Source organism: Epinephelus fuscoguttatus, linkage group LG8 (genome assembly GCF_011397635.1).
Source record: "Epinephelus fuscoguttatus linkage group LG8, E.fuscoguttatus.final_Chr_v1".
NCBI classification, from domain to species: Eukaryota; Metazoa; Chordata; class Actinopteri; order Perciformes; family Serranidae; genus Epinephelus; species Epinephelus fuscoguttatus.
In genome coordinates, this window is record NC_064759.1 from 8782173 (window position 1) to 8809195 (window position 27023).

General features: G+C 40.8%; 2 protein-coding genes across 2 annotated transcripts; both read left to right on the top strand.

Annotated features, from left to right (window-relative positions):
* The first annotated feature begins 1846 nt into the window (after nt 1–1846).
* On the top strand, nt 1847–13408 carry LOC125892941 (uncharacterized). Its single transcript, XM_049583304.1, has 5 exons — nt 1847–2057; nt 2438–2545; nt 7322–7471; nt 8078–8719; nt 10754–13408. Exons 1-5 carry the CDS (start codon nt 2012–2014, stop codon nt 11662–11664), a joined length of 1857 nt encoding a protein of 618 aa, XP_049439261.1. The 5' UTR covers nt 1847–2011; the 3' UTR covers nt 11665–13408.
* A 315-nt stretch (nt 13409–13723) lies between these two features.
* notchl (notch receptor, like) lies at nt 13724–26022 on the top strand. The gene is made up of 11 exons (XM_049583303.1): nt 13724–14023; nt 15109–15253; nt 16595–16927; nt 17349–17569; nt 17895–18219; nt 18800–18975; nt 20511–20572; nt 20803–20926; nt 23852–23949; nt 24071–24402; nt 24734–26022. Exons 1-11 carry the CDS (start codon nt 13972–13974, stop codon nt 25242–25244), a joined length of 2379 nt encoding a protein of 792 aa, XP_049439260.1. The 5' UTR covers nt 13724–13971; the 3' UTR covers nt 25245–26022.
* Nucleotides 26023–27023: the final 1001 nt, after the last annotated feature.

A 27023-nucleotide genomic window follows, 5' to 3' on the forward strand; every position in this document is an offset into this window, starting at 1 on the left:
CCTCGTGCTGAGGCCCAAGAAGACAACTGAGAGAATGAAGCCCCCTGCAGAAACTGTGAACTCCCTGATGGCTTCCTTCCTTTCCCCTGCTTTCATGTTTGAAGGATGGGATGAGCAAAGCTATATATGCTCTTATTGTTTTAAGCAGCCTCTTTGAAATCCCCCATAAATCACTTATACTTAGAAGTTTCCTTTCATGTGTGCTTTAAAAACATAACACACAATTTTGACAAACTGATTGGAAGGAATGCCTGTTTAATTTATAAAGCCTCTTTCAAGTGCCCAGGCAGATAGATAGAGGACTGATGAATGTAATGTGACATGAAATAAAAATACTCAAGCAAACTACAGGTACCTCAGATTTTTACAGAGCATGGACAGATGAATGAAGCAGCCTATCACGCACAGGCCCAGGGGTCAAAGTGTTGGGGCCCCTCTGGTCTCCACCTGCAAACCACGACTCAAAGAGACACACTCAAAGACACTAAACATAACCACAAAGAAAATGACTACAAAGAGAACTAAACAACTACTCTAACATGCAAAACAGACGCAAAGAGACACAAAGAGACTCACGACAACTTAGAAAACAGGCAGAACAACTAAGAAGGGACACAAAATGACCACGAGGAGACACAAAACAGCTACTTAGAGATGCAAAACAGATAAAAAAAAAAAGAGACACAAAGACACTCCCGAGGTCTACAAAAACTCTTTTGTAGGTAGATCAGTAGTTTTTTAAAAAAAATTTCATTGACCTAAAATAATGAAAATTTGAGGAGAAATAGAAAGACCATTGCAGAACACACATGTTGTTCTCAAAAGCAAATCTTAGTTGTAAAAATTCATTGGAAGGGTAAAAATCATTCATTATTTTGTAGTGGATTTCTTTTGTTTTGGGTGGAACAGGGTATTTGAAGAACTTAATTCTCATTTTGGATACTGTTGATTCTAGAGGACTGGACAGGGTATAAATTGTTTGTTGAGATAGATCGAATTAATTTGTTTGAACATTTTTTGTCAAGAAAATTAAATCCATTATTATTATTTTTTTGTAATTTATATTTTATTGGCTTTTAACATTAAACCTAAACTGCATGCGTACATCAGATGTCCATGTTTGTCACAGATCCCATTGTACGTTTTTCAGAGGTACGTATGCAGAGCAAAAGGAAAAAATAAAATAAATAAAAATAAATGAATATTAATTAAATTAAATTAAACTAAACTAAAATAAAATAAAATAAAATAAAATAAAAATAAATTAAATTTAATTAAATTTAATTTCATTTAATTTATTCTAATTTAATTAAATGGTATAAAAACCATAAATAACAAGAGAAAACTAAGAACAGTTAGGGAGTGATCCTTTCCTTACCATATACTCAATGATTTGTGAAAATAATATCAGGCCTCTGGGGTTTTGACCCATTTTTCCCATCTGGCAACAAAATGCTCTATTTTATGGTTGACAAATGCAGTGAGCAAGAGGCTGTTTCCAGCCACTAGCAGTATATTCACTAACCATTTGTCTTTTTCCAGCCTTTAAAAATATGAACTTACTCTCCAGTGGTACAGCACATTTGAAAATATCTTGTAGGGCTTTGTGTATCCCTCTCCAGCAGTCTTTAATAACAGGGCAGTCCCAAAAGACATGGTATGAAATCCAATAATAAAAAGCGTGGGTAGATGGGCTGCAGAGATAATGGAATATAATGTGTTTTTGGCTAAGACAAGAAAAGCTTTGGGTTTGGCCTTCATATATATCTGCTGCTGGATCAGACCCATGGATGCAGACACTGGGGATAACTTCCCCTTTTCCCACCTCGGACGCCACTGCGCATGCTCGGACATGGCAGCTGCCAGTGGGAAGCTCCTCACATCCAAACACAGTTTAGTTATTTAGTCAAATAAGCCGTGAGCTAACCGAGAGGACAGATGTGCTGTCTCACTGACAGGGACATGAAGGAGTAAGACAGGCGGCAGCGGGGACACTTGAGATCTGGTCTGGATGGAACCGACGGGTCTACGAGACGTTTTCAAATGTATAACACTATGTAAGCCGAATTTATGTGTCATATTTAAAGGCTGTTAGTCGTTGTTTAGCGTCTGAGAGGAGGTGCTAGGAGTTAGCTTCACATAAAGTTAGCTAAACATGTATGACCAACGTTACAGCCGTGTGTACCCACCTTATCGATGAATGTCAGGCCCTGCAACGCCTACTTCTACGTCAGCTGCAAAACATCTGGATTTAGACACATGGCTTTGTTGTCTTCTGTTAAATACGCACCAGCTGTGTTTTCGGTGGGGTTGAAGGGTCTGAATGGAGGCACAGGCTGAATGTGAATCCTCTATCTCTCTGTCTGCGTTTTTAAAAGCACATTATTGTTTGTTCTTGATGCAAAAGACTCTCAGCAACCTGCTTCTTGTGTTTCAGCCATCGCAGCAATGGAGGATATCGGTCTCCATCCCAAACCCACCAATGACCCCCCTGTTAACAGACCCACAGTCTCTGAGACTTTTGGGCTGCACCACATCCCACCAGGTGTGTATGAGCAGGGGCGTAGCACAGAATACTGGGTCCTGTGCATGAGCCAGGGGTGTCCAAAACTTTTTTTGAATGGGGGGCCAGTAGGGGTGGGTGATATGGCCCTCAAATAATATCACGATATTTCAGGGTGTTTTTGCGATAACGACATTCTTGTAATATGACAAATTAGTAAAAATAAATATTATTAATTTAAGAAAATAGAATTGCGACAAAATAAGTGATATAGTTTTACAGTTTGCTTCAAATATTCAGTAAAAACTAAATTAAAATGATCTCTCATTTCTTTAGTTTGTGAACAACAACAGTAATTCAGAGTGAGTTTCAGATTCTGATTTCAGATTCTGGTGTACAGAATATAAAATGTTGTTTGCTTTTTCCCAAAAACCAAAATATTCAATTCAATTCAATTCAATTCAATTCAATTCAACTTTATTTATATAGCCCTTTAAAATAGCCACAGCTGAAACAAAGTGCTGTACATAAATAGACAAAGCAACACAGGGACATAAAACAGTTAACAGGAAATAAATACTAAATAATTGTTTATTGTTTTTAAAACAATTTAAAAACAATAAACAATTTAAAAAACAATAAAACAATAAATTGGATAGATATTTGGATAATATTGGGCATAGACTGCTATCATGATTGGATGACGGATCATCCTCAGGACTTGAAAGAAACCTGGAGAATCTCCTTTTCAGGAATGGGTGACTGAATTAGGCAAAGTAGCAGCATATGAAAGGATGTCGTAAAGGATGCAGGACAGAACAGGAAAATATTTCCTGAAGTGGGGCATGTATCTTAACACTGAATATATACCAGGGTAAAGAAAAAGTGGAGGCAGATTGTTTTTGATGAATAGGTTAGAGATATGATGGGCATATGATTTTATTTGAAGCTATATTTTATCTTATTTTATTTTATATTTCATTTTTTCTTTTCCCATTGTCTCCAGATACATATTCCTATTGGCTTACGTAGAGATTTTTATTTATTATCCCCTGTCGTGTCTCTCGTTGGTTACTAATGTGTGTTGTATATTCATGATTTGCGAGCCACTCTATAGGTCGGTTGACCCCTCCTGATTACAGGTGGGACAGGTCGGGGCTATGTTTTGTCGTTGTGATGGACTGTATTACGTAGACCATGTGATGCGACTGATTTGATTAAAAATTAAAAATTGCAAGTCATAAAAATACACATGCAGATGAGACAAATGCAACTGATTCGTCTATCAGTGAAAAGTATTCAACTTTCCACAGCTCTCGAAAGCAGTGGCTTTGATGACTTGCTATGCGTGCGACCCACCATAGTGGGTATTTGCACATTATTTGCCTATGCATCTTTGCTGTGGACATGTCTGTTACCTAGAGGGAAATGTCGCTTTGGTTTACTGCCTGTTTATGAAAACACCTCTGTTCCTCCTGCGTAGTTCCTGCTTGCTGCATGTACGAACTGTATGATAGTCCTGCCATCATGAGGTAAATAAAAACTGCAAAGTGATTTTGCTTAATTGACAAATATTGAGTGAAGGGGCACATAAAGGATATTTTTAGAGAGAAGTTGCAGGCCATTTAAAATCAGTTTGACACGACTGACCCCCAGGTTGGACTTTGAACATGCCTGGCATAAGCAACCTCTGTGGGGCCCCTACCCTTTGTCTTCTGATCCATTTCCCTCTCACACACCCTCTGAATTTTTGTTCTCAACAAAGTCAGTTTGCTTTCTGTCTTTGGTTTATTTTTTGGAACCCCAATTGCCTTTCTTGGAGAAGGATCCCTCAGAGTTTAGAGATGAATCCTAGTGCTGGGGCGGACAAAGCCATTTTTAGCCTTTAAGGGGTGAGAGGGGCCTCAGAGAGCTTCCACCATTTTTTTAAATACAAGTTCAGCCTTTCAACGAATTTATTTTATTTTATTTTATTTTTATATTTATGCCCCCAAAGTACAAGGCCCCTGTGTACAAGTGTCTCACTGGCTTTTTTACACAGATCACGCTATAGGGCCGCTACAAAGTCCCTTTTTATGCCTCCATTGCATTTTTAAACGAAACCAAATGACTCCGGCATCATTTCGTTTCAGCGTGTGATTATACACTGCATCACAGCTTTGCAGAATCAAAAGAAGCATTACAGGTATAACATGTATCTCAACAACATCAGCCTCCAGTGTGACATAAAACAACAGTATTAATGTCTCAGTAACAATCATCTGCCATCCTTGTTATATGGTAATTGATACTGTCCTCTGCTCAGAGGGTAGGGAGCTCCCGAATCTCATCTCATCTCTCCACTAACTGCTAACAGCTACGTTTTAAATCTCCTGCGGTCGGTCGCACACATAATAAGTCGTCAAAACGCTGCCGGTAGGCCCATCTTGCAGGCTGTCCTGTATATCCAGGACAGCCCATCTTGCAGGCTGTCCTGGATATACAGACATCGTCTCAGCACTGTTACTCCTTCCCATGGTGGCTTAAAGGCAAGACAACTCTGTCTCACCTGTTCCGCGATTGTACCTTACATACAGAACAGCAAGGCAGCATAACAGCGCGATATTCCCGCTACTGAGTGTGACTGTGATGCTTGAAACACAGCAGTTACTGATTATGTCTAAACAAGATGCAGGGGTGGAGGAAGTATTCACATCTTGTGCTTAAGTAAAAGCAGCAATGCTGCAGTGAAACAACACTCAAAAGTATTAGCATCAAAATATACTAAAAGTACCGAAAGTAAAAGTACTCAATTTATAGGATGAGTCATTTCATATTCATATATATTATATTTCTGAATTAGTGATGCATTAATGTCACAGCAATAATGCAGCTGGAAAAGATAGGGTTAATTTATATACTGCTGAGTTCTTTAATTAATAATAATGCATCATAATGTATTAGCTGATGTATATTTTGCATTAATAATCTCAATCTGCAACGTAACTACAGCCTTCAAATAAATGTGGTGAAGCAAGAAGAGCGATATTTGCCTCTAAAATGTAGTGGAATAGAAATATAAAACAGTGTAAAATGGAAATACTTAAGTAAAATACAAGTACCTAAGTACAGTGCTTGAGTAAATGTACTTAGTTATGTTCCACTACTGACAGGATGTATGTGTGTGTGCTCTTTCATCCAGACTAGATTTCTAAAGTCTGTGTTGAGCAGTTTGTTACCACCACTCGCTCACATAGTTAACAAGTCACTACAATCTGGAACATTCCCAAAGGCCTTGAAAACTGCGGTCATAAAGCCTCTCCTAAAGAAGAGCAGTCTTGATGCCACAGTACTGAACAATTACCGGCCCATTTCAAATCTGCCGTTTTTAGGCAAAGTCCTTGAGAAAGTTGTTTACCAACAGCTTACTGACTTTCTCCTAAAGAACAACTCCTTTGATGTTTTCCAGTCAGGTTTTAGACCCCATCACAGCACTGAGACCGCTCTTATTAAGGTGACAAATGACATCCGCCTGAACACTGACGCAGGCAAAGTCTCAGTTTTAGTCCTGCTAGATGTGAGTGCTGCTTTTGACACTGTCGATCATGAGATCCTTTCACAGAGACTAGAGGACTGGGTGGGCATCTCTGGCACTGCCCTAAATTGGTTGAAGTCCTATCTAGAAGACAGGAAGTACTTTGTTGAAATTGGTAACTGTGTCTCAGACCACATGGCCTTGACCTGTGGGGTGCCCCAAGGGTCAATCCTGGGACCCCTTCTGTTCAATCTCTACATGCTGCCTTTAGGCCAGTTAATACAAAGTAATAATGTGTCCTACCACAATTATGCAGACGACACTCAGATCTATGTCTCACTGACAGCAGGTCAATATGGACCAGTGGATTCACTCTGTCACTGCATCCAACAGGTCAGTGTGTGGATGCAAAACAGCTTTCTCCAGCTAAATTCAGACAAGACTGAAGTCATCGTATTTGGTCCACAGAAACAAAGAGAAAGTGTCAGCAGTCACCTCCAGTCTCTCTCTCTAAAACCTACAAATCAGGTTAGAAATCTCGGGGTAATAATGAACTGAGACTTGAACTTTAATAGCCACATCAAATCAATAACATCAGCAGCTTTTTACCATCTAAAAAACATTGCCAAAATCAAAGGTATAGTGTCTAAACCTGACTTGGAGAGACTTATCCATGCATTTGTCTCTAGTAGGTTAGACTACTGTAACAGCCTGCTCACTGGCCTCTCCAAACGGGCCGTAAGACAGCTGCAGTACATCCAGAATGCTGCTGCTCGAGTCCTGACCAGAACCAGGAAGTACGAGCACGTTAGTCCTGTGCTCAGGTCTCTACACTGGCTTCCTGTGGCTCAGAGAATAGACTTTAAAGCAGCTCTGCTTGTGTACAAGTCTCTCCACGGCCTAGCACCAAAGTACATCTCTGACATGTTAGTGCCATATGAACCATCTCGGACTCTGAGGACCTCAGGGACCGGCCTCCTGCTGGTGCCCAGAGTCAGGACTAAACATGGGGAATCAGGATTCCAGTTTTATGCAGCTAAAATCTGGAACAGTCTTTCTGAAGATGTGAGACAGGCCTCTACTCTGACAATGTTCAAATCTAGGCTCAAAACAGCTCTATTTCACTGTGCATATGACTGAAAGGATCTTATCTGCACTCTTCTCTTTTAAAGTTCATTTTATAATGATTATTTATGTTTTTATTTTGTATTGTGATTTTAATGCATTTTCTTGTTCTGTAAAGCACTTTGAATTGCTTTGTGTACGAATTGTGCTCTACAAATAAACTTGCCTTGCCTTGCCAGACTATCTGCACGTCACTGATGCAAGCAGGAAATCTGACATGCAAAAAGATGCACCATCCAAAAAGAGGTCCCACTCTGTAATGATAGCAGAGCCACAGATGATTCCCCAGTTTCCTCTACAGAGTGTGGGTCCTCTGAGTGTCGACACCAGTAAGTAACAGTGTGGTGGAGTGATGTGTAAAGTGGATACAACTAGTCGAAGGAGAAGGATGATTTGATCCTGTTTTCGTTGTTAGGTAACATTTAAAGAGACAGTTCACCCCAGAATTAAAAATACATATTTATCCTCTGTGCAGAGCTGTTGGTTAGTCCACACAGACTACACAGATTATGATTAACATAAAAATATTTATCTTATATATAAGTATAGATAGTATAAATAATATAAGCTTATTTACATAAAAAAACAGTTTTCTTGCAATGACAGACATTGTAGTTCTTGGGTGTCCAGCTGTCTGCTGATGGATGTGTTCATGGTCTCCACATGTTTACAACACAGTGTTTTTTTACTGTGAGCAGAAAAGGGAAAAAGGGATCATTAAAAAAAATTGCAGTAGATCCATAAACTCAAGTTCGTCGAATGCAAGATGGGTGTCCTGTAGTCCTGTCAGCTAAACCCTAAAGCCAGGATTAGCGTTGCTTATTGTGTTGTCTTGTGTTGATAAACCAAAAATCTAATTTCCAACTGAGTTTATGTTTTTTAGACCACTGCTTACAATAATGAATCCAGATGGATTTTTGTGTTTGTTTTTTCAGCGCTCTTTAATACAGCTGCCAAATATGGAAACACCAATTTGGATAAGGCTGGGGCCGTCAGGAAAAAAGCCAAAGTCGGAGATCCATCAAAGTGGAAGCAAAACAAGCAGAAACAGCTGAGGATGGAGGGCAAAGCGTATGTGAGCAAACGCAAAAAAGACGGCGAGGTTGTGACAAAACAGCCGAGGGAAATGGGGCCGAGGTGCACCTCGAACGCATGCAAAAAGGCTTCAAACCGGCTTTGTAGTGAAATCAACGAGGAGGCCAGGAGGAAGGTGTTTGATGAATTCTGGCAGCACATGAACTGGGCTCAGAGAAAACTGTATGTAGCAGAACAAGTTGACCGTGACCCCGTGGAAAGATCTCGAGCGGTGGGGTCGCATTCGAGAAGATCAGTGTCACTCCGTTATCATTTGATGGTGGATGGCAAAAGACAACAAGTGTGTAAAAACATGTTCCTGTCCACTCTGGGGATAGGAGAGTGGTCTGTGCTCAACTGGACGCAGAACGGAGCAACGAAAAAGAATGGAGCAAATGAAAACAAATTAGAAAAGAGGCAGACTGTCCCTCAATGTCCTCAACAAACCCCACAACTGAACCCTGCTCCTTGTGCAGCCAATAGTACTGTGGAGGTCACACAGGGTGAGTGTCTGTACTCTGTTTCAGCTACTCACTAAACTTAGTTGTAGAGCTGAAACAAATAACTCATTAATCGACTTGTCAGCTGACACAATGTGTGATGATCAATTGATTGTCAAGCAAAATTTGCTGGTTCCAACTCAAAGGATTATGTGCTTTTCTCTGATATATTATTGTGTATCACTGCTGGTTGAACAAAACACTATTTTCACTACTTTTTGATGTTCTATAGACTAAATTATTAATCATTTAATTGGAAAAATAATGGACGGATTAATCAAGGATGAAATTAACTGTTGGACACAGCCCTGCTCAGTGCACTCATGTAATAGTGTTAGTGTCACATGTGACCCTCTCCAGTGGCTCCCTTTTGATTTCCATATATCAGTGTTGTAGGCTAATAGAAATCCTTACATTCTCCACTTGTAAAAATGTTAAGTCTATATAACAAATTCTTTTTCTTTTTTTTTTTTTTAACATTTCAACAACTAAAATGTGCATAACACACCTACTGCCTGGCACCTTTTCCTCGAAATATTGCTGAACCTTGATAGCGATAGCTAGTCTTGAGTCTTTCTAGCTGGACTTGGAAGAGAGAATTAATATGCCCTGCAGAGTAGCCACCTTGTGGTAAGACATATTGATGAATGCTCTTTTAGACTATGAGTATAAGCTCGTTTAGACTTAATAGGATATGTTGCCATCATTATAAACCTCAAATATGTTTTGCGGCTTTTTTTATATTATATTATTTTTGGTCAAAAATGTCTCTTTTGATAGTAAAGGTTGCCAAACCCTGTGTTAGATAGTACCATTATTTTCAATAGTTTTTGTTGTAACTCTAAATTGTCACAGTAATTCAGAAGCTTAATGCGTTCACTTGAGAAAAAAAAAATCTGCTCTGTTTTTCTAAATTAATGAGAATATTATACCTCATTCATTCAATAAAACAAGAATTAACAAGATTTTTATCTCAGAATTCTCTTGAAAAAAATCTGAAGTAACAAGATTATTGTCGTGTTACTAATAACGAGATACCACAGGATTATTATTATTACAAGAATACTATAATGTTAATAACAATATTATTATCTCGTTAATTCCAAAGACTGTAAAAATAATGGACGTAGCTACCGTGATGTCACCCATTGGTTTGTGGACTCCAGTTTTGAAGTCAGCATTTCAGCTGTAAAGTTGTGCACCTTAACATGGGGGTCTTATGGTCATTGACTGGCTTCTGGAGTCAGCCTCAAGTGGCCATTAGAGGAACTGCAGTTTTTGGCACTTAAGTGTTGGCTTCATTTTTCAGCTCCGGAGGTGGCCACTTTGTTAATTCAGTAAAACAAGATTTAAGATTGAATAATCAATTGCCACACAACTTAGGGCCCTGACACATCAAGCCGATGATTGGTCAACGTTGAGCCGTTTGCTAAGTGTCTGTTGCCTTAACTTTTGTGGTATGTCCTGCACGGTTGGCCTTAGTTGGCCCTTGTTGGCTGTTTTTCAGCAAATTCAGCATGTTGAATCAGCACCGGAGCCCGTCAGTAACTGAAATCACACTGATTGGCAGTTCAACTCAGTGACAAGAAGAGAAACGTAAGTGAGGAAAGCAAACAAACAGCTGAAGTCAAGAGGTCGTGAGAGCGAAACAAATTTGTTATATTAGGTGACGCAACAGTCGGCCTTCAGTGCCACTAGTTCTTTGATGTCGGTTTGGTGTGTCTGGGCCTTTGGTTGTGAGGAACTTGCCTTCATGCGCTTATTAGAGTACAACAACTAATCACAGCATAACAGTCAAGACACATAAGAAAAAAATAAAGTCTAATACTTTATCACCCCATAAAACGCTACATACACTCGGAGATGTACAAATTAATTCAGAAAAGCAGCATTTTTTGCATGAAAACTTTTCTCAGAATTCTGAGATAATAATCTTGTTAATTCAGAATATCAAGGCAAATAATTTTTTCCTCAAGTCAATGCACTGTGCTATAGTAATACTTCATGCATGCTAATGACATTTCCCTGTTTTTGCAGAACAAGGGAATGTTACTGACAACAACAGGCCAACAGAATCAGAGGGGTCTGTCAGAAAGAAATCCAGAGTCGCTAAGCCTCTAACATGGAAGCAAAACCGACAAAAGCAACTCAGGATGGAGGGCAAACCGTATGTCAGCAAACGAAAGAAAGACGGCACAACCATAACTAAAGGTCAGAGGACAATGGGATTGAGATGCACGTCAAGTGCTTGCAAAAGGGCATCCAACCGCTTCTGTGCTGACTTCAGTGAAGAAACAAGGAACGAGCTGTTTACTAGCTTCTGGCAGTGTATGAACTGGTCTCAGAGGAAGATCTATGTGTCGGGATTAGTCGACTGTGACCCAGTGGAAAGAACCCGAGCACCGTGGACTCAGTCAAGAAGGTCGGTCTCGATGCGATATCATTTGATAGCCAACGGTGACAGAAAACAAGTTTGCAAAAAGATGTTCCTCTCCACTTTGGGGATTGGGGAGTGGTCAGTGCTTAACTGGGCGCAAAATGCATCCCAGCAGGACAATTCAGAAAACACCAAAAAGCAAACACAGAGGAAGTCTCGTAAAGCTTCAGAGCATGTAGTCCTGAAGGAGTTCCTCGAGAGTTTACCCAAAATGCCCTCATACTGTTGCGGGACGTCTGTCTCCAAGCTTTACCTGGAGCCGGTCTTCTCAAACATGTCAGAGGTGTACAGGCACTACTACAACCACTGCATAGAGAGGAAGACGCCGCCGCTTTCTCGGCAGGTTTTTTGTGCTGTATTTAAAAAGATGGATTTGGGATTGTGTGACCCCAAAAGGGATCAAGGGTGTTCTTTTGGTGCGACTGGAAATTTGTTTAATGAGCTTTGGGAAGAATATTGCTTGGAAAGAGGAGCTCCAGGACCACAGCCAGAGAAAGGGTGTAACCAGTAGAAAGAGATTAAGGACAAAAAGGTTAAAGGTTGGCGTTCACTGCTGTGTTACTCCATTACTTACAACATCATCATATACACCTTGCGGAAACTTTAATTCCAAGACTTTGCCAAAATGACTCAGTGATCTCACATTTCATTAAATCCTTTTAAAGGGGACCTACCGTGCTCACTTTACTTGAATTTAAAGTTCCTATTAGAACATGCTTATATGATTTAACTGTCAAAAAACACTATTTTCTTCACACCATCTCTTTGAGCCCCCCTTCCAAAAAAAGCACTGACTGCTCTGACTGGTCATCGTCTCCAGATCTTTCACATTCCTAGGTCTCCATGGCGTGATGAAGCAGGGGAATCACTATACACTGAAAAATCACCAGTAAAAGCGATTAAACACAACCAGACATGTTCCAGCAGGAATATGATCCAAAATCGCTGAGAAATTTACAACATCAGCACCCAAGATTACATGTTTGCTGACCTTAGCATGTTGCTACATGTAGGTTAGCAGTGTACTTGCAGCCAGGGAATGACTGTAATGGAAAATAGCAACATTTTTTTTTGTTAAATATCCCCAATAAAAGCTTTTAAACACAACCAGACATGTTCCAGCAGGAATATTATCGTAATCTGAGAGAAATTTACAATGTCAGCAACTCAGATTACATGATTCCCTGATGTTAGCATGTAGCTACATGTATGTTCGCAGTGTACTCACAGCCAGGGAAAAGCTGTAGCGAAGTATAGCAGCACTTTTTACTGTGAAAAATTACCAGTAAAAGCTTTTAAACACAACCAGATGTGTTTCAGTAAGAATATGATCTGAAATCAGGGAGAAATTTACAACATTGGCACCCAAGATAACATGTTTACCTGATGTTAGCATGTAGATACGTGTATGGTAGCAGTGTACCTGCAGCCAAGGAATAACTCTAACAGAGTATAGCGACACTCTTTTGTTAAAAATCCCCAATAAAAGTTTCTAAACACAACCGGAAATGTTCCAGCAGGAAGATGATCCGAAATCTGGAAGAAATTTACCCAAGATTACATTTTTCCTGATGTTAGCATGTAGCTTCATCTGGCAGCATAGGCTACGTAATGTATTTGCAGTAGCATGCCCGGGACAGATCACCATATAAAGAAATCTGGCACATTATGATGTCATACTGCAGCCAGAGAAAAAAAAAAGTTAGAAACAGAGTGTTCATAAAACCTGACACAGGGATTACTTTTACATACATTTACCTACCTTTTTTAAAACTTTGGCCTTGCTTAATATGAACATCCTTCATTGTAACACTGCATATAAAACACTAAATACAGAAAAGCTTGATAGGTCCCCTTTAATATACACTATGGTTGTCTTTGTGCAGCTGAATGCTTGTTTCACTTAAGTGGAATTATTTAAGCACTACATTTTGTTTTTGTAATGGAGAATGCTACACTGTTCCTTAAAATGTAATTTATTTTGATATTCTTTGTCAAACATCATTAATAGTTCAAGGCTAAAACAAAATGTGTCACAATATGTGTGAAAAAAACACTAAAACATATTCATCTGTTGATCTACTGTTTGGACTTTCAGTAAGTGTCATGTGAAATGTCAAAGTCAAATGCTTTCAGTGACTCGCAATACTGCAAACTGCTTAATTTTTTTGTTATTTATTTAACTTTGTGCTTGACAGAGCCGCTCTGGCCTGAGATGTTCTGTTTTCTTTTGTGGATTAAATAAGAGAAAATAACAGACGCAGTTTATAGAGTCCTTTCAGAGGCAGCGCACTCACAGTAAAGTTTTGTTGAACTCAGCAGCTGGACAAAACAGATTCTATGTAAAGGTCAAATTCAAACCCCGCCGTCCCCCTCACACCCTGTGGCTTTTTACACATTGAAGTAACGGCTCCTCTAAACAGCCTACATACCCCATACTGTGATTTATTTTTTCAAGCTGCGACACAGTAAGAGCTACACACACACACGCACATACGGTCATCACCCTCCTATTCTTCTCCACACAGTGGCAGGAAGTTGTCCAGATATCCGCAGGGCCTCTGAAAAAAAAAAAAAAAACTGAGCGAGTGAACAAAGTAAGCTGGGTGGTGTTGGTAGCAGCGGCAGCGGTGATGGTGTTGGGTAACTTCACTCAGAGTTAGCTGTTCATTGTGAACAGCAGGACGACAGCTACAGATTAACAGCAGTGGTAAACGCAGTGGAGATCAGGAGGTTTACCAAACAGCTGGACTGGACCGCTGGATCCCTCTGAGCAGGGAAGAAAAGGCTCACAGCCAGCGACCTGAACGAGCTGAAGATGTTGGCTCTGAGGACGTTTGTTGTGCTAGGACTGAGCTGGACATGTCGGGGTAAGTCAGTCACACTATTCTCTATAGATTTAGCAATTCTTGTAAAGTGTCACGAGTTCAAAGTGTTGTGAAACTGCAACCTGTGGCTGTATAAATCTGATGACCAGTTTGGAAAAAAAGGTGTCTACTCTGAACTGTGCTGAATTAATTATCAATATTTTTAAGTAGTGATTAGTCACTTAAGCCCTTGTGGTTCATAATATAATATGAAGCCTTATATTTGTAAGATATTGATAAAAAGCTACAGGCAAATATCTGAAATAATTTTTAGACTAAGGCTGTTTTTTGTCAACGTAGATACAAATTTGGAAATATTCTTTTAGGGACCAAGTGAAAAGTATTTTTTATAAGGACTTACATTTTTATTCTTCCTGTGCCGATCAAGTGAAACATATCTAATTTCAGCTCTATTGTTCATGCTTTTTTTTTTTTTTTTTTTGCTGCTATGACTTTATGGTCCCGCACACACCTGCCAAGCCCATTGTCCAACTCCATCACATTCCTCATTGCCACGGTGACGACCTTCGACCTTTATCAAGTCCCAGCCCACTCCATTTCCTGTTGCTATTCGCTTCTCCTGGAAACTTCCTGTTTATGTCGGGGCCCATTTCCTGTTTCCTTTAACGGTCCGTATCAGGACCCACCTTTCATGGCTTGACCTGCATTGTTATGAATAGTTGCTAATGGTCTAAGACAATGAGTGGTTTGAATATGTGGCTGACTTGGTGCCACGATAAAACACTTAGACAAAGCAGTTTGTGTGGTGATTTGAAACTGCAAGACCAAATGAAATAATACATGCAGTTTATTTGCCAAGTGTGCAAATGCACGCGATTATGGAAATGATGTTTGCCTTTGACACATCATAATGCTTAGAAATTCACCTGCACTTTAAATCGACAAGACAGACATGTATATCTTTCAGTCATGGACAAACATTTTTCAGACATACAGTAGGCCAATAACAAAAATACCCCATTATTACAGTTTAATCTCAACAACTGTAACAAAAAGAATAAATCACACTAAATGTACATTTGGCACTATTGCCCCTTTGTCGCACAAACCTGTTCTCGTCTCCACAGCGGCGCCTGGTGATCCGTGGGGTCAATGTCCAGTCAGCAGAAAGTGTAAGGACAAGTTTGGAGACAATTCATGTAACAGCGAGTGTATGGAGCCTGAGTGCCTCAGAGACGGCTTCGACTGCCTGACGGACTGGACCTACTGCAAGTAAAACATTCTTGTTGTTTTTTCATTGTAGTCATAAAAATATGAATGAGAACTTTTCATGTTTTCATTGGCTTAGTCATGCCAGTTCAGTCAGGAACACCTTAGTCAGAGAAAACTTTATGTCCATTTGCAGTATTATATTTGGCAGTATGGCTCTGTTCTGGGCCCCCTCTGTCTTTCCCCGGGCCTACACAGAAAGCCTCTTCCACGTGCCTACATGGAAAGCCCAAGCAGGTAGAGCATACCTCTCTGCCCTTCCACGCGCAGATGAGGAAAGCCTACGACAGAGAAGCATACCTCCCTGCCCTTCCATGCGCTGACATGAAAATCCTAAGGCAGGGAGAGCAGCAGCAAAGACCACCCATGACGAACAGAAATGTCATTGATAAGTCAGACACATCATGAAAAGGAGGAGCTGGGGTGGAGGCGGGTTGCAAAGCTGCTTGCAGAGGAAGCAGCAACAGTAGGCAGGCCAGAGCAGTTTAAATAGGGCGCCCTGAATGAGATTTGCCAATTGGTTGGATAGAAAGGAATCATGTGATCTATCAGCTGACTCCCTTCCATCAATCAGCTGCTCCATCAGTTGATTGGGCTGTTTGAGATCAGCTGATGTAGCTGGGATGTGAGCTGAGCTTGACATCATGTCCTGCCTGAAATAACTATGCTCAGGTGTGGTTGCTCTTTTGGATTGTTGTGTGTTGGTTTATGTATTGTTTCCTTTTATTATATTTTCCATCTCTAACTGATTTGTTTGATTAAAGCATCAAATATTAATACAAATAGGTACAGTATGGTTAGGTAAGGTTTAGGGATGTTTTTTTATGCAAGACATACTCTGGCAGGAACCCCCCCAAAACAGGGAGCTAAAGAATGAACTGCCATTATGATTATTATTGTTAATATTAATAGCAACTGAGAATTGAATAGTGAAATTAGGGCTGCATAGTAAATCAAAATATTATGGAAATCGCAATATGGTCAAGTTCAATATCCAAATTACAGGAGCTGTAATTTTGATAAATGTAAAATGGAGGGCTGCCGATATGCCGATATGTAACTACGCGCTGCACCAAAGCACAGATCCATCTCAGACCCCATTACTAATAATTAATGAAAACAATGTTTTGTAATTCACAGTCACTCATCCCCTGTTCTGATATCGTTCACTCTGAGCATTTAAGTTCATCCTTGACCCTGGAACTAGTAGTTTGCAGCCAAATACCACATCTCATGGTATTAGTTTAAAGCTCAATCTCAGTCTCAACCTTGATGCTATTTTGCCAAATCTCTTTTTCTGTCTCTTTCTTTACATCTCCTATCCCTCCCCATCATTGCTTTCAGTCCGGGCCACATCCAGTACTGCCGTGACCACTACGCCAACTCCCACTGCGAGCAGGGATGCGACAGCGCCCTCTGTGGATGGGACGGCAGCGACTGCTTCACACAGCAGAGCCCCCGGTGGGCCAAAGGCACTCTGGTCCTTCACGCCAACATCCCACAACAACGTGGCACCTTCTCCAACAGCTCCCTGCTCTGGGCACTCAGCGCTCTCCTCCAGTCGCCACTCAAACTGAGAGGGTCCGCTCCCCTCGCCACTAACAGGAACTTGTTTGACTTCGACCCTCAGCAGCTCGCCAACCTGCTGGCTCAGGCATCTGCGGCTGACTCAAATGGGTAGGTGCTGAGTTTAGTGTTTTATTTTACCTTTGATTAATTAACCAAGACCATGCCGGCTACTCTCCCTCATTAGTTACATGTGGATTAACACCATAATTATTTACGTAAAGACAACATAAAAGTGGGCCAAACATAGAACCATGAGGAACTCCATTAAGTACAGTGAGACAATCTGAACTGAGTCAAGTGATTAGCAGAAATATTGATATGGATATTATTATCCATGTGTATCTATTCTCCAGTACGTTATCTCAGAACTATGTTTTGTTGATTTTTGGTTGTGTTTGGTAAAAGGGTTTAACTTTTTGCAAATGGTAAATGCTGAAAAAAGATTTTTTTATGTCAGTAGTACATGTACCAGATTTTAAATGGCTCCATGCTCTTTCCTACGGTTTCCTTTGATCTCACTCTTTCCCAGCTCCCTCCTTTTCCTCCAAGTGGACAACAGGCCGTGTTTGCGTCTACCCTCTACCTGTTTCCCCTATGCCACAGAGGCAGCCAGTTTCCTGCGTGCTGTAATGATGCTAAAGCCTCGCCGGTTCCCCACCTTCCCTGAGCTGAAAGCCGTCATCAGCATTAGAGGTGTCCGAGAGGAAATAGGAAGCAGAGAGGAGGAAACGGGGAAAGAGGAAATCAAAGGTAGGCGGCTCACATGTCCTGTCTCTCCCTTCCCACACACACACACACACACACACACACATATATACACGTTCAGCTTTGAATTTCGTCCAAACGAAACACTATAAAACACCTTTCTGTTTCCAGTGCGTAGACGTGTTGGTCACTGCTGCAGATTTGAGTTTTAGGTATTCAAACACTGGATCTCTCAAAGGCAGAGCTCAGTAGAGTTTAGTATGTATGTTCACTAAAACACAATATAATCATTTGACTCAGTGTGAGGAACTTAACAAAAAATGTTCTACTTCTTTTCAGTAAAATTAATTTTCTATTCTTCCTCTCAAAGATCCGACCCCTGCATGGCTGTGGGCCGTGGTTGCCGTAGCGATTGGCCTGCTGCTGGTGCTGGCCCTGGTGGTGTTCCTGGTGGTGAGGAGGGTGAGGCAGCAGCGGGCGGAGAGGGATGGTGGTAGCAGGGTGAGACACCGCTCCACGGTCACGGACATTGACCCCAAATCCAAGGTTCTGACCCCACACATAGCCCACCAGGAGCAGAGGGTTCGATCCAGCAGAGAGAAAGACAAGATCAGCCTGAGGAAAAAGAAGAAAGCGAAGGAAGCAGAGAAAAAGAGGAGGCGGGAGCCGCTGGGGGAGGACGCTATTCGAATGCGGTAAGAGGAGCTGCTTTGAAAGACATGACAGGATGTTTTGTCTGCTGGAGGGGTGATGTCATGGAGACAAATATGATGTATTCTAAAACACGTTGAGAGATATGAAAAGGCCAAATGGCACGTTTACCTGTCAGTCAGTTTATGACCTTTAGCCTGTTTTTATAATTTTATTTTATTTTATTTTATTTTATTTTATTTTATGGCAACAGTTTTGATGACCAGTTAATCATTTAAGTCAAAACCAAACTAAGGTTATTATAGTCAGTAACTAAAACTAAAGTAAAAACTGAAACTAGATGTAAAAATTTTTTAGTTTACTGAGAAAAAAAAAAGTAGACTTCCTTACTCAGGGCCCGTAAAACAATAAATATCTCTAGTCTCTGCCATATTCCAGGGTCCTTGCCCATTTCTCCAAAGACTACCCATCCATACATATTACCATTTTAGGAGAACAAACCCTGAAATGGCGAGACTTTATCCTTGTGTTTGCGTGTGTTACAGAGCTCTTGGGTGACTCAGTGTGACTGCAGGAAAACAGCAGCATTTTCCTGATAATATCAAAACTGCTTCTCGCTTTCAGACCTCTCAAAAGGGACCAGGATATAGGAAGTGACACAGACTTTACCCAGAGTTCAATGGAAGACATCAATGCAAGATGCTCCAGGCGGCAGGAGGACGCCTCCATCTGTGACCACAGGAGCCAGGAGCAGAAGCACTACCGGGCAGGAACCTCACAGCCCCGCAGACCTATACAACGTAAGTTTTAACATTTTGTCTTTTATTTACTCACTCAGTCACTAATTTCTAGCTCCTAAAAGTTTTATTCATCTGGGAATTTGACATATATTCTTGAGAAAAGCTCAAACATTTCTAAACAACAGATGATTTTAACTCAGTGTAGATAAGCCACTACAGAAAATTAGATAAATAATTAAGTAATTGTGTGGGTATCTAAAATAATTTTAGGTGACAATTTAAAACAGCCTCCAGTTGCAGCTTCCCAAATATGAAAATTTGCTGCTTTTTCTGTTTTATATCATTGTGAACTGAATATTTTCAAGAGTGGCCCAGTAGTTGAGAGATTACAGAGGCTGCCGACCCAACTGCCAGAAAAAATGTTGGCATTGTACATTTCTGCAAATCACAAATATTAAACATTTGTACGTCACTGTTTGGCAGTGGGTCCCAACTGGTGCAGCCACAGGTCCAGATTTGTCCTTAGTTCAAGGTCCACACAAAAATATTCAGCGTCATACTTGTTTACTGTTATTGTTTACTGTTACTGTTATTCACTCACTCTGCAAAATAAAAGCTTGGTGCTGGATTTTCACTGGATTTAAAAATAAAATTTGTTTTTTTACAAACACACATTCACGAGTCACTTGCAGTCCATTCAGAATGGACCGGCGACCCACTTTTGGACTGCGACCCACCAGTTGGAAACCGCTGATGTAGTGGATAAATTGAAACTTAGGTTTAGGTACAAAAACCACTTGGTTATTGATCGGACAAGCTCATAATCTGGCTTATAATACACGCTTTTTGTGGCACTACCCGGGCAGGAAAAGTAGCGAAGTCTTGGGAAAAAACATGCCTGAAAAGGCTTTGGAAAAATATCAATGACTCACTAAATCACAACTGGTTTTGTTGTTTTTTGGTCTTTAACAGTGTACTGTAGCTTGCCTCCACCTCCACCTCCAGATGACAAAGTCAGCTTATGTGCTACGTCACTTCAGAGAAGTTGATATGATTCATATGTAACATGCAAATGTATTAGTGGTTTGCATAAACGTACAATGCCAGTATTTTCTTCTGGTGACTGGGCTGCACATGCCACATAACTGCAACATCTCAGGCTGCTTTATCACTATCAACTGTCCAGTGAAGGCTAAAATGCCCCCAAAATATTATGTTTATAAAACTGATTCGCTTTTGGTCTCAGACTTTTGGTCAGTCAACACTTAAGGGTGTCACCTGTTGCCTTGTGCACTGTTTTCTTACATTTTATAGACCAGTCAAGAAAAGAAAATGGTAGATTATTGATAATGAAAATAAGAGTAATAAACCACACCATATTGTCACCACATATGACACATGTACAATGCTGAAATTCAGCCTTGTAGACTCATTCTAACATCCTCTCAAAACATTGCAGTACAAAGCTACAGTGTGAGACATGAGAGATAACATGTGAACTGTATATATACTTCCACATAAAGTATTTATGTGTATCCAAATCCTTGCATGTGTCAGCTGGAGAGCCACTTTAAATGAATCTTGCTCTCCCTCAGCTCCACCTAGAGGATGGGAGAGAAACGCCATGCCTCCTCCTCTGCTCAGCCCTCCTCAACAGGTCTGTCTTTTATTTTTAACAGCATTCATTTTATCTTATACATGTTGTGAGGAGCCAGCGTAATTCAAGATTTAGATATAACTATTGGGGCTGTATTTGTTTATTCCCCATTTTATGTTTGCATGTAGACCACACTGTACAAGGCCAAGCTTAAACTGTTACATATGTAGGTTTATGTGAAATGTGTATGTCCGCTCTATATGTTCATCATGGCTCTGTTGTGTTGTTAGTCGGCAGAGTGGTGCGGCCCAGATGGGTCTGTGGTTCTGATCCGAGCTGTGCGTAGCGGGCTTGACAGAGTGGTCTTGGAGCTGCTGCGAGCAGGAGTGCCAGTCAACAACACTGATCACACCGGTAATGCATCTGTGTCACAGTTATTAATAGTCTGGTGACTGAAAGTGTGACTCAACTCCAAACCGCAGTTAAATAGTATTTACGTGTAGTTCATGGTGCCTGTTTTAACCTTCTTGAAGTAAGCTTTTTTTAGACACCTAAAATAATCAGTTTAGTTTAAGTGTAAGCTGCATTCAGACAACGATTCCTGATAGGGAACTAAAGTCGTTATAAAGCCAGACTCTATTGAGAAAAACAGTAATTTAACACCGCTGAACAAAAGAGCTGCTGGTCTACTGCTGCCTCAGTCAGGTACTTTGTGTTACTGTGTGACTTTGGTGTTTTAAAGGTTCAGTTTGAAATCACCAGAGTCCCCCAATAACACAAATTAACTGATTGAAGCAGCAGCACATGTCTGATGCGTGTCATACTCCAGCCTTCTTCTTCAAGCTGGGGGTGTGCCGACTGACATCTACTGTATGTGATACTCTGACTATGGATAAGTACCTCATACAGCCCCACTTAAAAAGATCAGAGCTATCCTGTTAACCTTCATGTAATAGTGTAAGTGTTTATCTAAAACAACATGTCAAATTTCCAAGTTTCTGGTAAGCTAATAACATTTGTTTTACTTAAAACATGTCTACACAGCCATAACCAAAGTTACAACACATCTTATGGCAACACAAAGACAAAGGAGTAGAAGCGCTGCTGGGTCTTAGTAGCAGCCATATACAGGTGCTCTTTAGATACTTCAGGTGTACTGTGTTTGTTCCATCTTGTGAAGGGCTCATTGCAGAGTATACTCTCAATCAAAAAATATGAAATGCAAGTCTCATGGCAATATAGATTAAAAAGACCTACATGTTGTGACTCACAGGTCTTCATCAGGGTCATTGTCTGCTGTAGCGTACACACCTGTGTTGTGTTACACCAATGAGTTCAGTGGGAGGATTTCTCTCCACCAATGTGCAAGCCTGTCGGTCAAAAAACAAGGAAGTGATGCACCTTTAGAAAGGAGTGTGTGTGTGTGTGTGTGTGTGTGTGTGTGTGTGTGTGTGTGTGTGAGAGAGAGAGAGAGAGAGAGAGAGAGAGAGCGCATTACAACAGCAACTGGATCATCTTCACTTGGGCCCCGACCATTAATCTGGAAAAGACCAGAATAAGGGTCTTCCAGAAACGACCCAGGTGTCAGGGAAATCAGGTTCCTACTGGGCTCCACTGACATAGAACACACACAGCCACACATATTGTCTCATTTGAGGACATTGGGACTTAATTGTCGTCTCGTTTGAGAACATTTGGACTTCATTTTTGTCTCATTTGAGGACATTGTAACTTTATTATCTTCTCCTTTGAGGACACTAGGGCTTTATTTTTGTCTCATTTTAGGACATTGGGAATTTATTGTCTGCTCATTTGAGGAAATTAAGACTTAATTTTTGTCTCATTTGAGGACATTGGGACTTAATTGTTGTCTCATTTGAGGACATTTTGACTTAATTTTTGTCTCGTTTGAGGACATTGGGACTTTATTGTTGTCTCATTTGAGGACATTGTGACTTATTTTCTCATTTAAGTTTAAGTTTATTTATTAATCCCCCTGAGGGGAAATTCAATGTTTTCACTCTTGCTTGTCAATTACACACAGGTCCGAAAGACACACACATGCACAAACAGGACCTATAGAGAGATGTCAGAGCGGGCTGCCCTTGGTGAGGCGCCCCGAGCGGTTGGGGGGTTCGGTGCCTTGCTCAAGGGCACCTCAGCAGTGCCCAGGAGGTGAACTGGCACTGCTCCATATTTTGGTCCGGATGGGGACTCGAACAGGCGACCCTCCGGTTCCCAACCCAAGTCCCTATGGACTGAGCTACTGCCGATGTTAGGACTTAATTATCATTGTCAGTGTTTAGTTTTTTCTACATATAAAGTCTTACTGTTTTTATCATACAAGCAAAAAAAAAATTCTGACAGAAACCTCATGATTTACGCTTTCCAATGTGTCCACTGTCAAATAATGAGATTTTTTAAACATAAAAATGTCATTTACAGCAGTGATAGAGCCCTAAGTGCCATACAAGTTTCATACATAGTCTCCCTAAAAGTCATGTGACTCTGAAAATACTGCTATATTTGTTCAAAGTGTGCAACACGGATCCTTTTTGAAGGACACTTGCATTTTATATTTTTTGAGAGTATGCTTTACTCTGCCCTTCACTAACAAAAAAATAAGTCAACCTACTGGTGGTGCGAAGTATCACCAAAGTTTGTACACTTCAACTTCTGGTTACCATGAATATACATATATTTTTAAATTTTCAAATATAAGATAGATGTTGAACTATATCAGTCTGCACCAAAGACGTCCAAACGCTTGGTTAATAAATGTACGTGTCTTAAACTTACCTGCTCACACGCCATATTTGGATCCAATGTATGAATGGGTTAGAGCTCACCATGGAGAAAAATGACATGTCTCGAACAAGCCATTATTTCCTGACACCTGTACATTGAGGGGCTGAGTAACTGGTGTAACTTACCCCCGTCTCTCTCACATCCTCTCTTTGTGTCCCTCTCTCCCGTCCTGTGCTCATGTGTCCATGGCTTCCATCTCTTCCTGTTCCTCCTCCAGCTCCCCTGCTGCCCTCCTCTGACTCGGAGCAAAGTTAATGTGCTCTAGTGCTCACACTCGGGTTGATGGACATATTAACTTTGTTGCTCATCTTTCTCCTTGCTTTCGCTGTGTCTCTGTCTACATCTCTTATTTTCCTGTCCTCTCTCTGTCGTCTCTTTGTCACTCCAGCTGAAGTCATCACCACATCCCCTCTGTTCCCCCTCTCTTCACCATCTTGGGCTCGACTCTGTTGTGTAATGGTTGTTCATTGGCTGACTTACTCCCTCCCCTCTTCCCCTTTACCTCCCCTCCACTCACACTGTCTCTCTCAGGGAGATCAGCCCTGCACTGGGCAAGCTCAGTAAACCACCTCTCCCTTACAAGGACCCTCATTCGCTATGGTGCCGCTGTCGACCTGCAAGACAACAAGGTGAGTTCTGGCTGTTTCTTTATCAGAGGTTTTTAAGGAGGACTCAGAGTCCTGACTGACTGTTTCTTTTATAACCTCCAGACATCACAGAAGAATGTTTTTTTGACTATTTCTCTGGTAGGGCGAGACGCCGCTCTTCCTCTCCGCCATCCATGGCTGCTATGACACAGCCAGACTTCTCCTCCTTCATGGTGCCAACCTTGAGCTGCACGATCGCAGAGGACGTCGTCCAGTAGACGTGGCCAGAGAGGGCATGCATCACCAGGTCCTGGAGCTCTTATTGGCTCACCAAATCCAGAGAGGGCCAGTTCCCGTCGACTCGACCAATGACATGCTGTGGGAGGAGCGCGCTCTGATGTACTCGCCGTGGGTTGGATCACAAGGCCTCCCTGGAAGAAGTGCCTCCTTCTCTGGGATCGTAGGGCATCGAGATATGACCCCACCTCCACAAAAGTAAGGTTTCAGAAATAATGCACACACAGGCAATAATGTGCGTCTCTTTATCTACCTTCTGATGATGTGCCACCAGATGAGTGAGAAATTTACAGTAAGAGCTAAATGATGGGTAATCAATTAATCCATCAAAAGAAAAATAATTTTGGTTTATCAGACCAAAAGTGAGACTGCACACAAATTTTTGCCCAGTGACACCAAAATGAAACTGCCTACCCCAGCTTTAAGTATTTAACCTTTTTCATTTGCACCAGCACAGTAGATTCATATTTTATGGAATACACCTTTATGTTACTGTCTAATATGTGTTATGACTTTCTTCTTTTGCCAGTGATTGGTCGATGAGCCGAGTGCAGTACCCCTCCCCTCAGAACTGGCGACCACAGCTCAACCAATCAGCAACAGCGCTGGTCCCTCCGAGAATCATGGGCCGCTCCCCTCGGCCGATCAGCACCTTACAGGAAGTGACCTCAGAAGACGAGGATCGCGATAGGCATCAGGAAGTCCCCAGGGCCGCAACACCTCACTTCCTGTCGCCCCAGCCTGCCCCTCGACAGCGTTCCTTCTCCTGCACCCAACATGCATTGCAGCGTCGCTCCAGTGCCCATCAGCCAGAGCCCAATTATATTATTGTGACAGACAGAACAGCCAATGAGCCCATAGAAAGAGTGGTTGTTTCACCTCCCACAGATGCTGCCACCCAATCAGATCGCCCGCCAGTTGTAAATGGTGACACTCCCAGTAGAGCAGAACAAGCAGCGGTGAGTTCAACAAATCCAGAGCCGAAATCCAGAGGTGAGAGGTTAAACAACACCCATGACTCCACACAAACAGCCTTGTAAAGAACAGAAACAACTAAACTTCAGCTGCCTTTCCATTCAGCCCATAAGAGTAGCAACGAAGAACACGAGACGATAACGACTTACAGTGAAGCAAGACTGACAGAGAGACACTTGATGTTTAATTTGGCATTAGGTGTATTTTGCTGTTAAGCCCAGTGCAAACCAGAGGACTTACAATGACGCCCAAAACTGGAGGGACTCCAGCCAGGATTTACTGTAATTTTAGGATCTTAGTTATAATTCAACATGCAGCTGTTGGGTGTCACCTGACAGATTTGCTTGTTAAATTACTTATTTGTTATATTTTAAATACACAGCAGCACTTCCCAAATCACCTCCCCAGTTTTTACTCAGCCTTGCCTAAATTATTATTTTTTATTTTTTAAACATTTTTTTATTTTATTTTTTACGAGGGAGGGGGATATTGTTTCTTGTAAATTTTCTGTGACGTGACAAAGTCAAATAAAACATCATGTCTGAGATGAAAGTGATAAATGAAATGTGGTGAATATCACAATCAAGCTGAAACTGCAACAGCTTGTGAACCTCGTTGCCAAATATTGTACAGTTTTCACTGTCTTGACACCTAACAGGTTGTATTCTGATTATTGTGGAAGTAATCAGAGAAATTATTAATAGTCCAGTGTGTAGGATTTAGGGGGACAAATTGGCAGAAATGGAATATAATGTAAAACTATGTAATATAATGTAATGAAAAATGTCAAAGTATACCATGTCGTCCAAAATCATGAAAAAACGTCAAGTATACCATGTCGTCAGACAATCATGAAAAAACGTCAAAGTATACCATGTCGTCCAAAATCATGAAAACCATCAAAGCATACCATGTCGTCCAAAAACATGAAAAATGTCAAAGTATACCATGTCGTCCAAAATCATGAAAAAACGTCAAAGTATATCATGTCGTCAGAAAATCATAAAAAATGTCAAAATATACCATGTCGTCCAAAATCATGAAAAACACCAAAGTAAAGCTTGTCGTCCAAAATCATGAAAAAACGTCAAAGTATACCATGTCGTCCAAAATCATGAAAAACATCAAAGTATACCATGTCGTCCAAAATCATGAAAAAACGTCAGAGTATACCATGTCATCAGAAAATCATGAAAAAATGTCAAAGTATACCATGTCATCCAAAATCATGAAAAAACGTCAAAGTATACCATGTTGTCCAAAATCATGAAAAACGTCAAAGTATACCATGTCGTCCAAAATCATGAAAAAACGTCAAAGTAAAGCTTGTCGTCCAAAATCATGAAAAATGTCAAAGTATACCATGTCGTCAGAAAATCATGAAAAAAACGTCAAGTATACCATGTCGTCCAAAATCATGAAAAATGTCAAAGTATACCATGTCGTCCAAAATCATGAAAAACGTCAAAGTATACCATGTCGTCCAAAATCATGAAAAATGTCAAAGTATACCATGTCGTCAGAAAATCATGAAAAAAACGTCAAGTATACCATGTCGTCCAAAATCATGAAAAATGTCAAAGTATACCATGTCGTCCAAAATCATGAAAAATGTCAAAGTATACCATGTCGTCAGAAAATCATGAAAAAAACGTCAAGTATACCATGTCGTCCAAAATCATGAAAAATGTCAAAGTATACCATGTCGTCCAAAATCATGAAAAAACGTCAAAGTATACCATGTCGTCCAAAATCATGAAAAACATCAAAGTATACCATGTCGTCCAAAATCATGAAAAAACGTCAAAGTATACCATGTCGTCCAAAATCATGAAAAACATCAA

What these genes read in the sequence shown, in the direction of transcription:
- LOC125892941 (XM_049583304.1), top strand. Translation starts at nt 2,012, where the DNA reads ATGGAACCGACGGGTCTACGAGACGTTTTCAAATGTATAACACTAT. An exon ending in TTTCAAATGTATAACACTAT is followed by an intron (nt 2,058 to 2,437) that starts GTAAGCCGAATT and finishes CTTGTGTTTCAG; the next exon opens with CCATCGCAGCAATGGAGGAT. An exon ending in TCCTCTGAGTGTCGACACCA is followed by an intron (nt 7,472 to 8,077) that starts GTAAGTAACAGT and finishes TTGTTTTTTCAG; the next exon opens with CGCTCTTTAATACAGCTGCC.
- notchl (XM_049583303.1), top strand. Translation starts at nt 13,972, where the DNA reads ATGTTGGCTCTGAGGACGTTTGTTGTGCTAGGACTGAGCTGGACATGT. An exon ending in TGCTCAGCCCTCCTCAACAG is followed by an intron (nt 20,573 to 20,802) that starts GTCTGTCTTTTA and finishes TTGTGTTGTTAG; the next exon opens with TCGGCAGAGTGGTGCGGCCC. An exon ending in CAACAACACTGATCACACCG is followed by an intron (nt 20,927 to 23,851) that starts GTAATGCATCTG and finishes TGTCTCTCTCAG; the next exon opens with GGAGATCAGCCCTGCACTGG.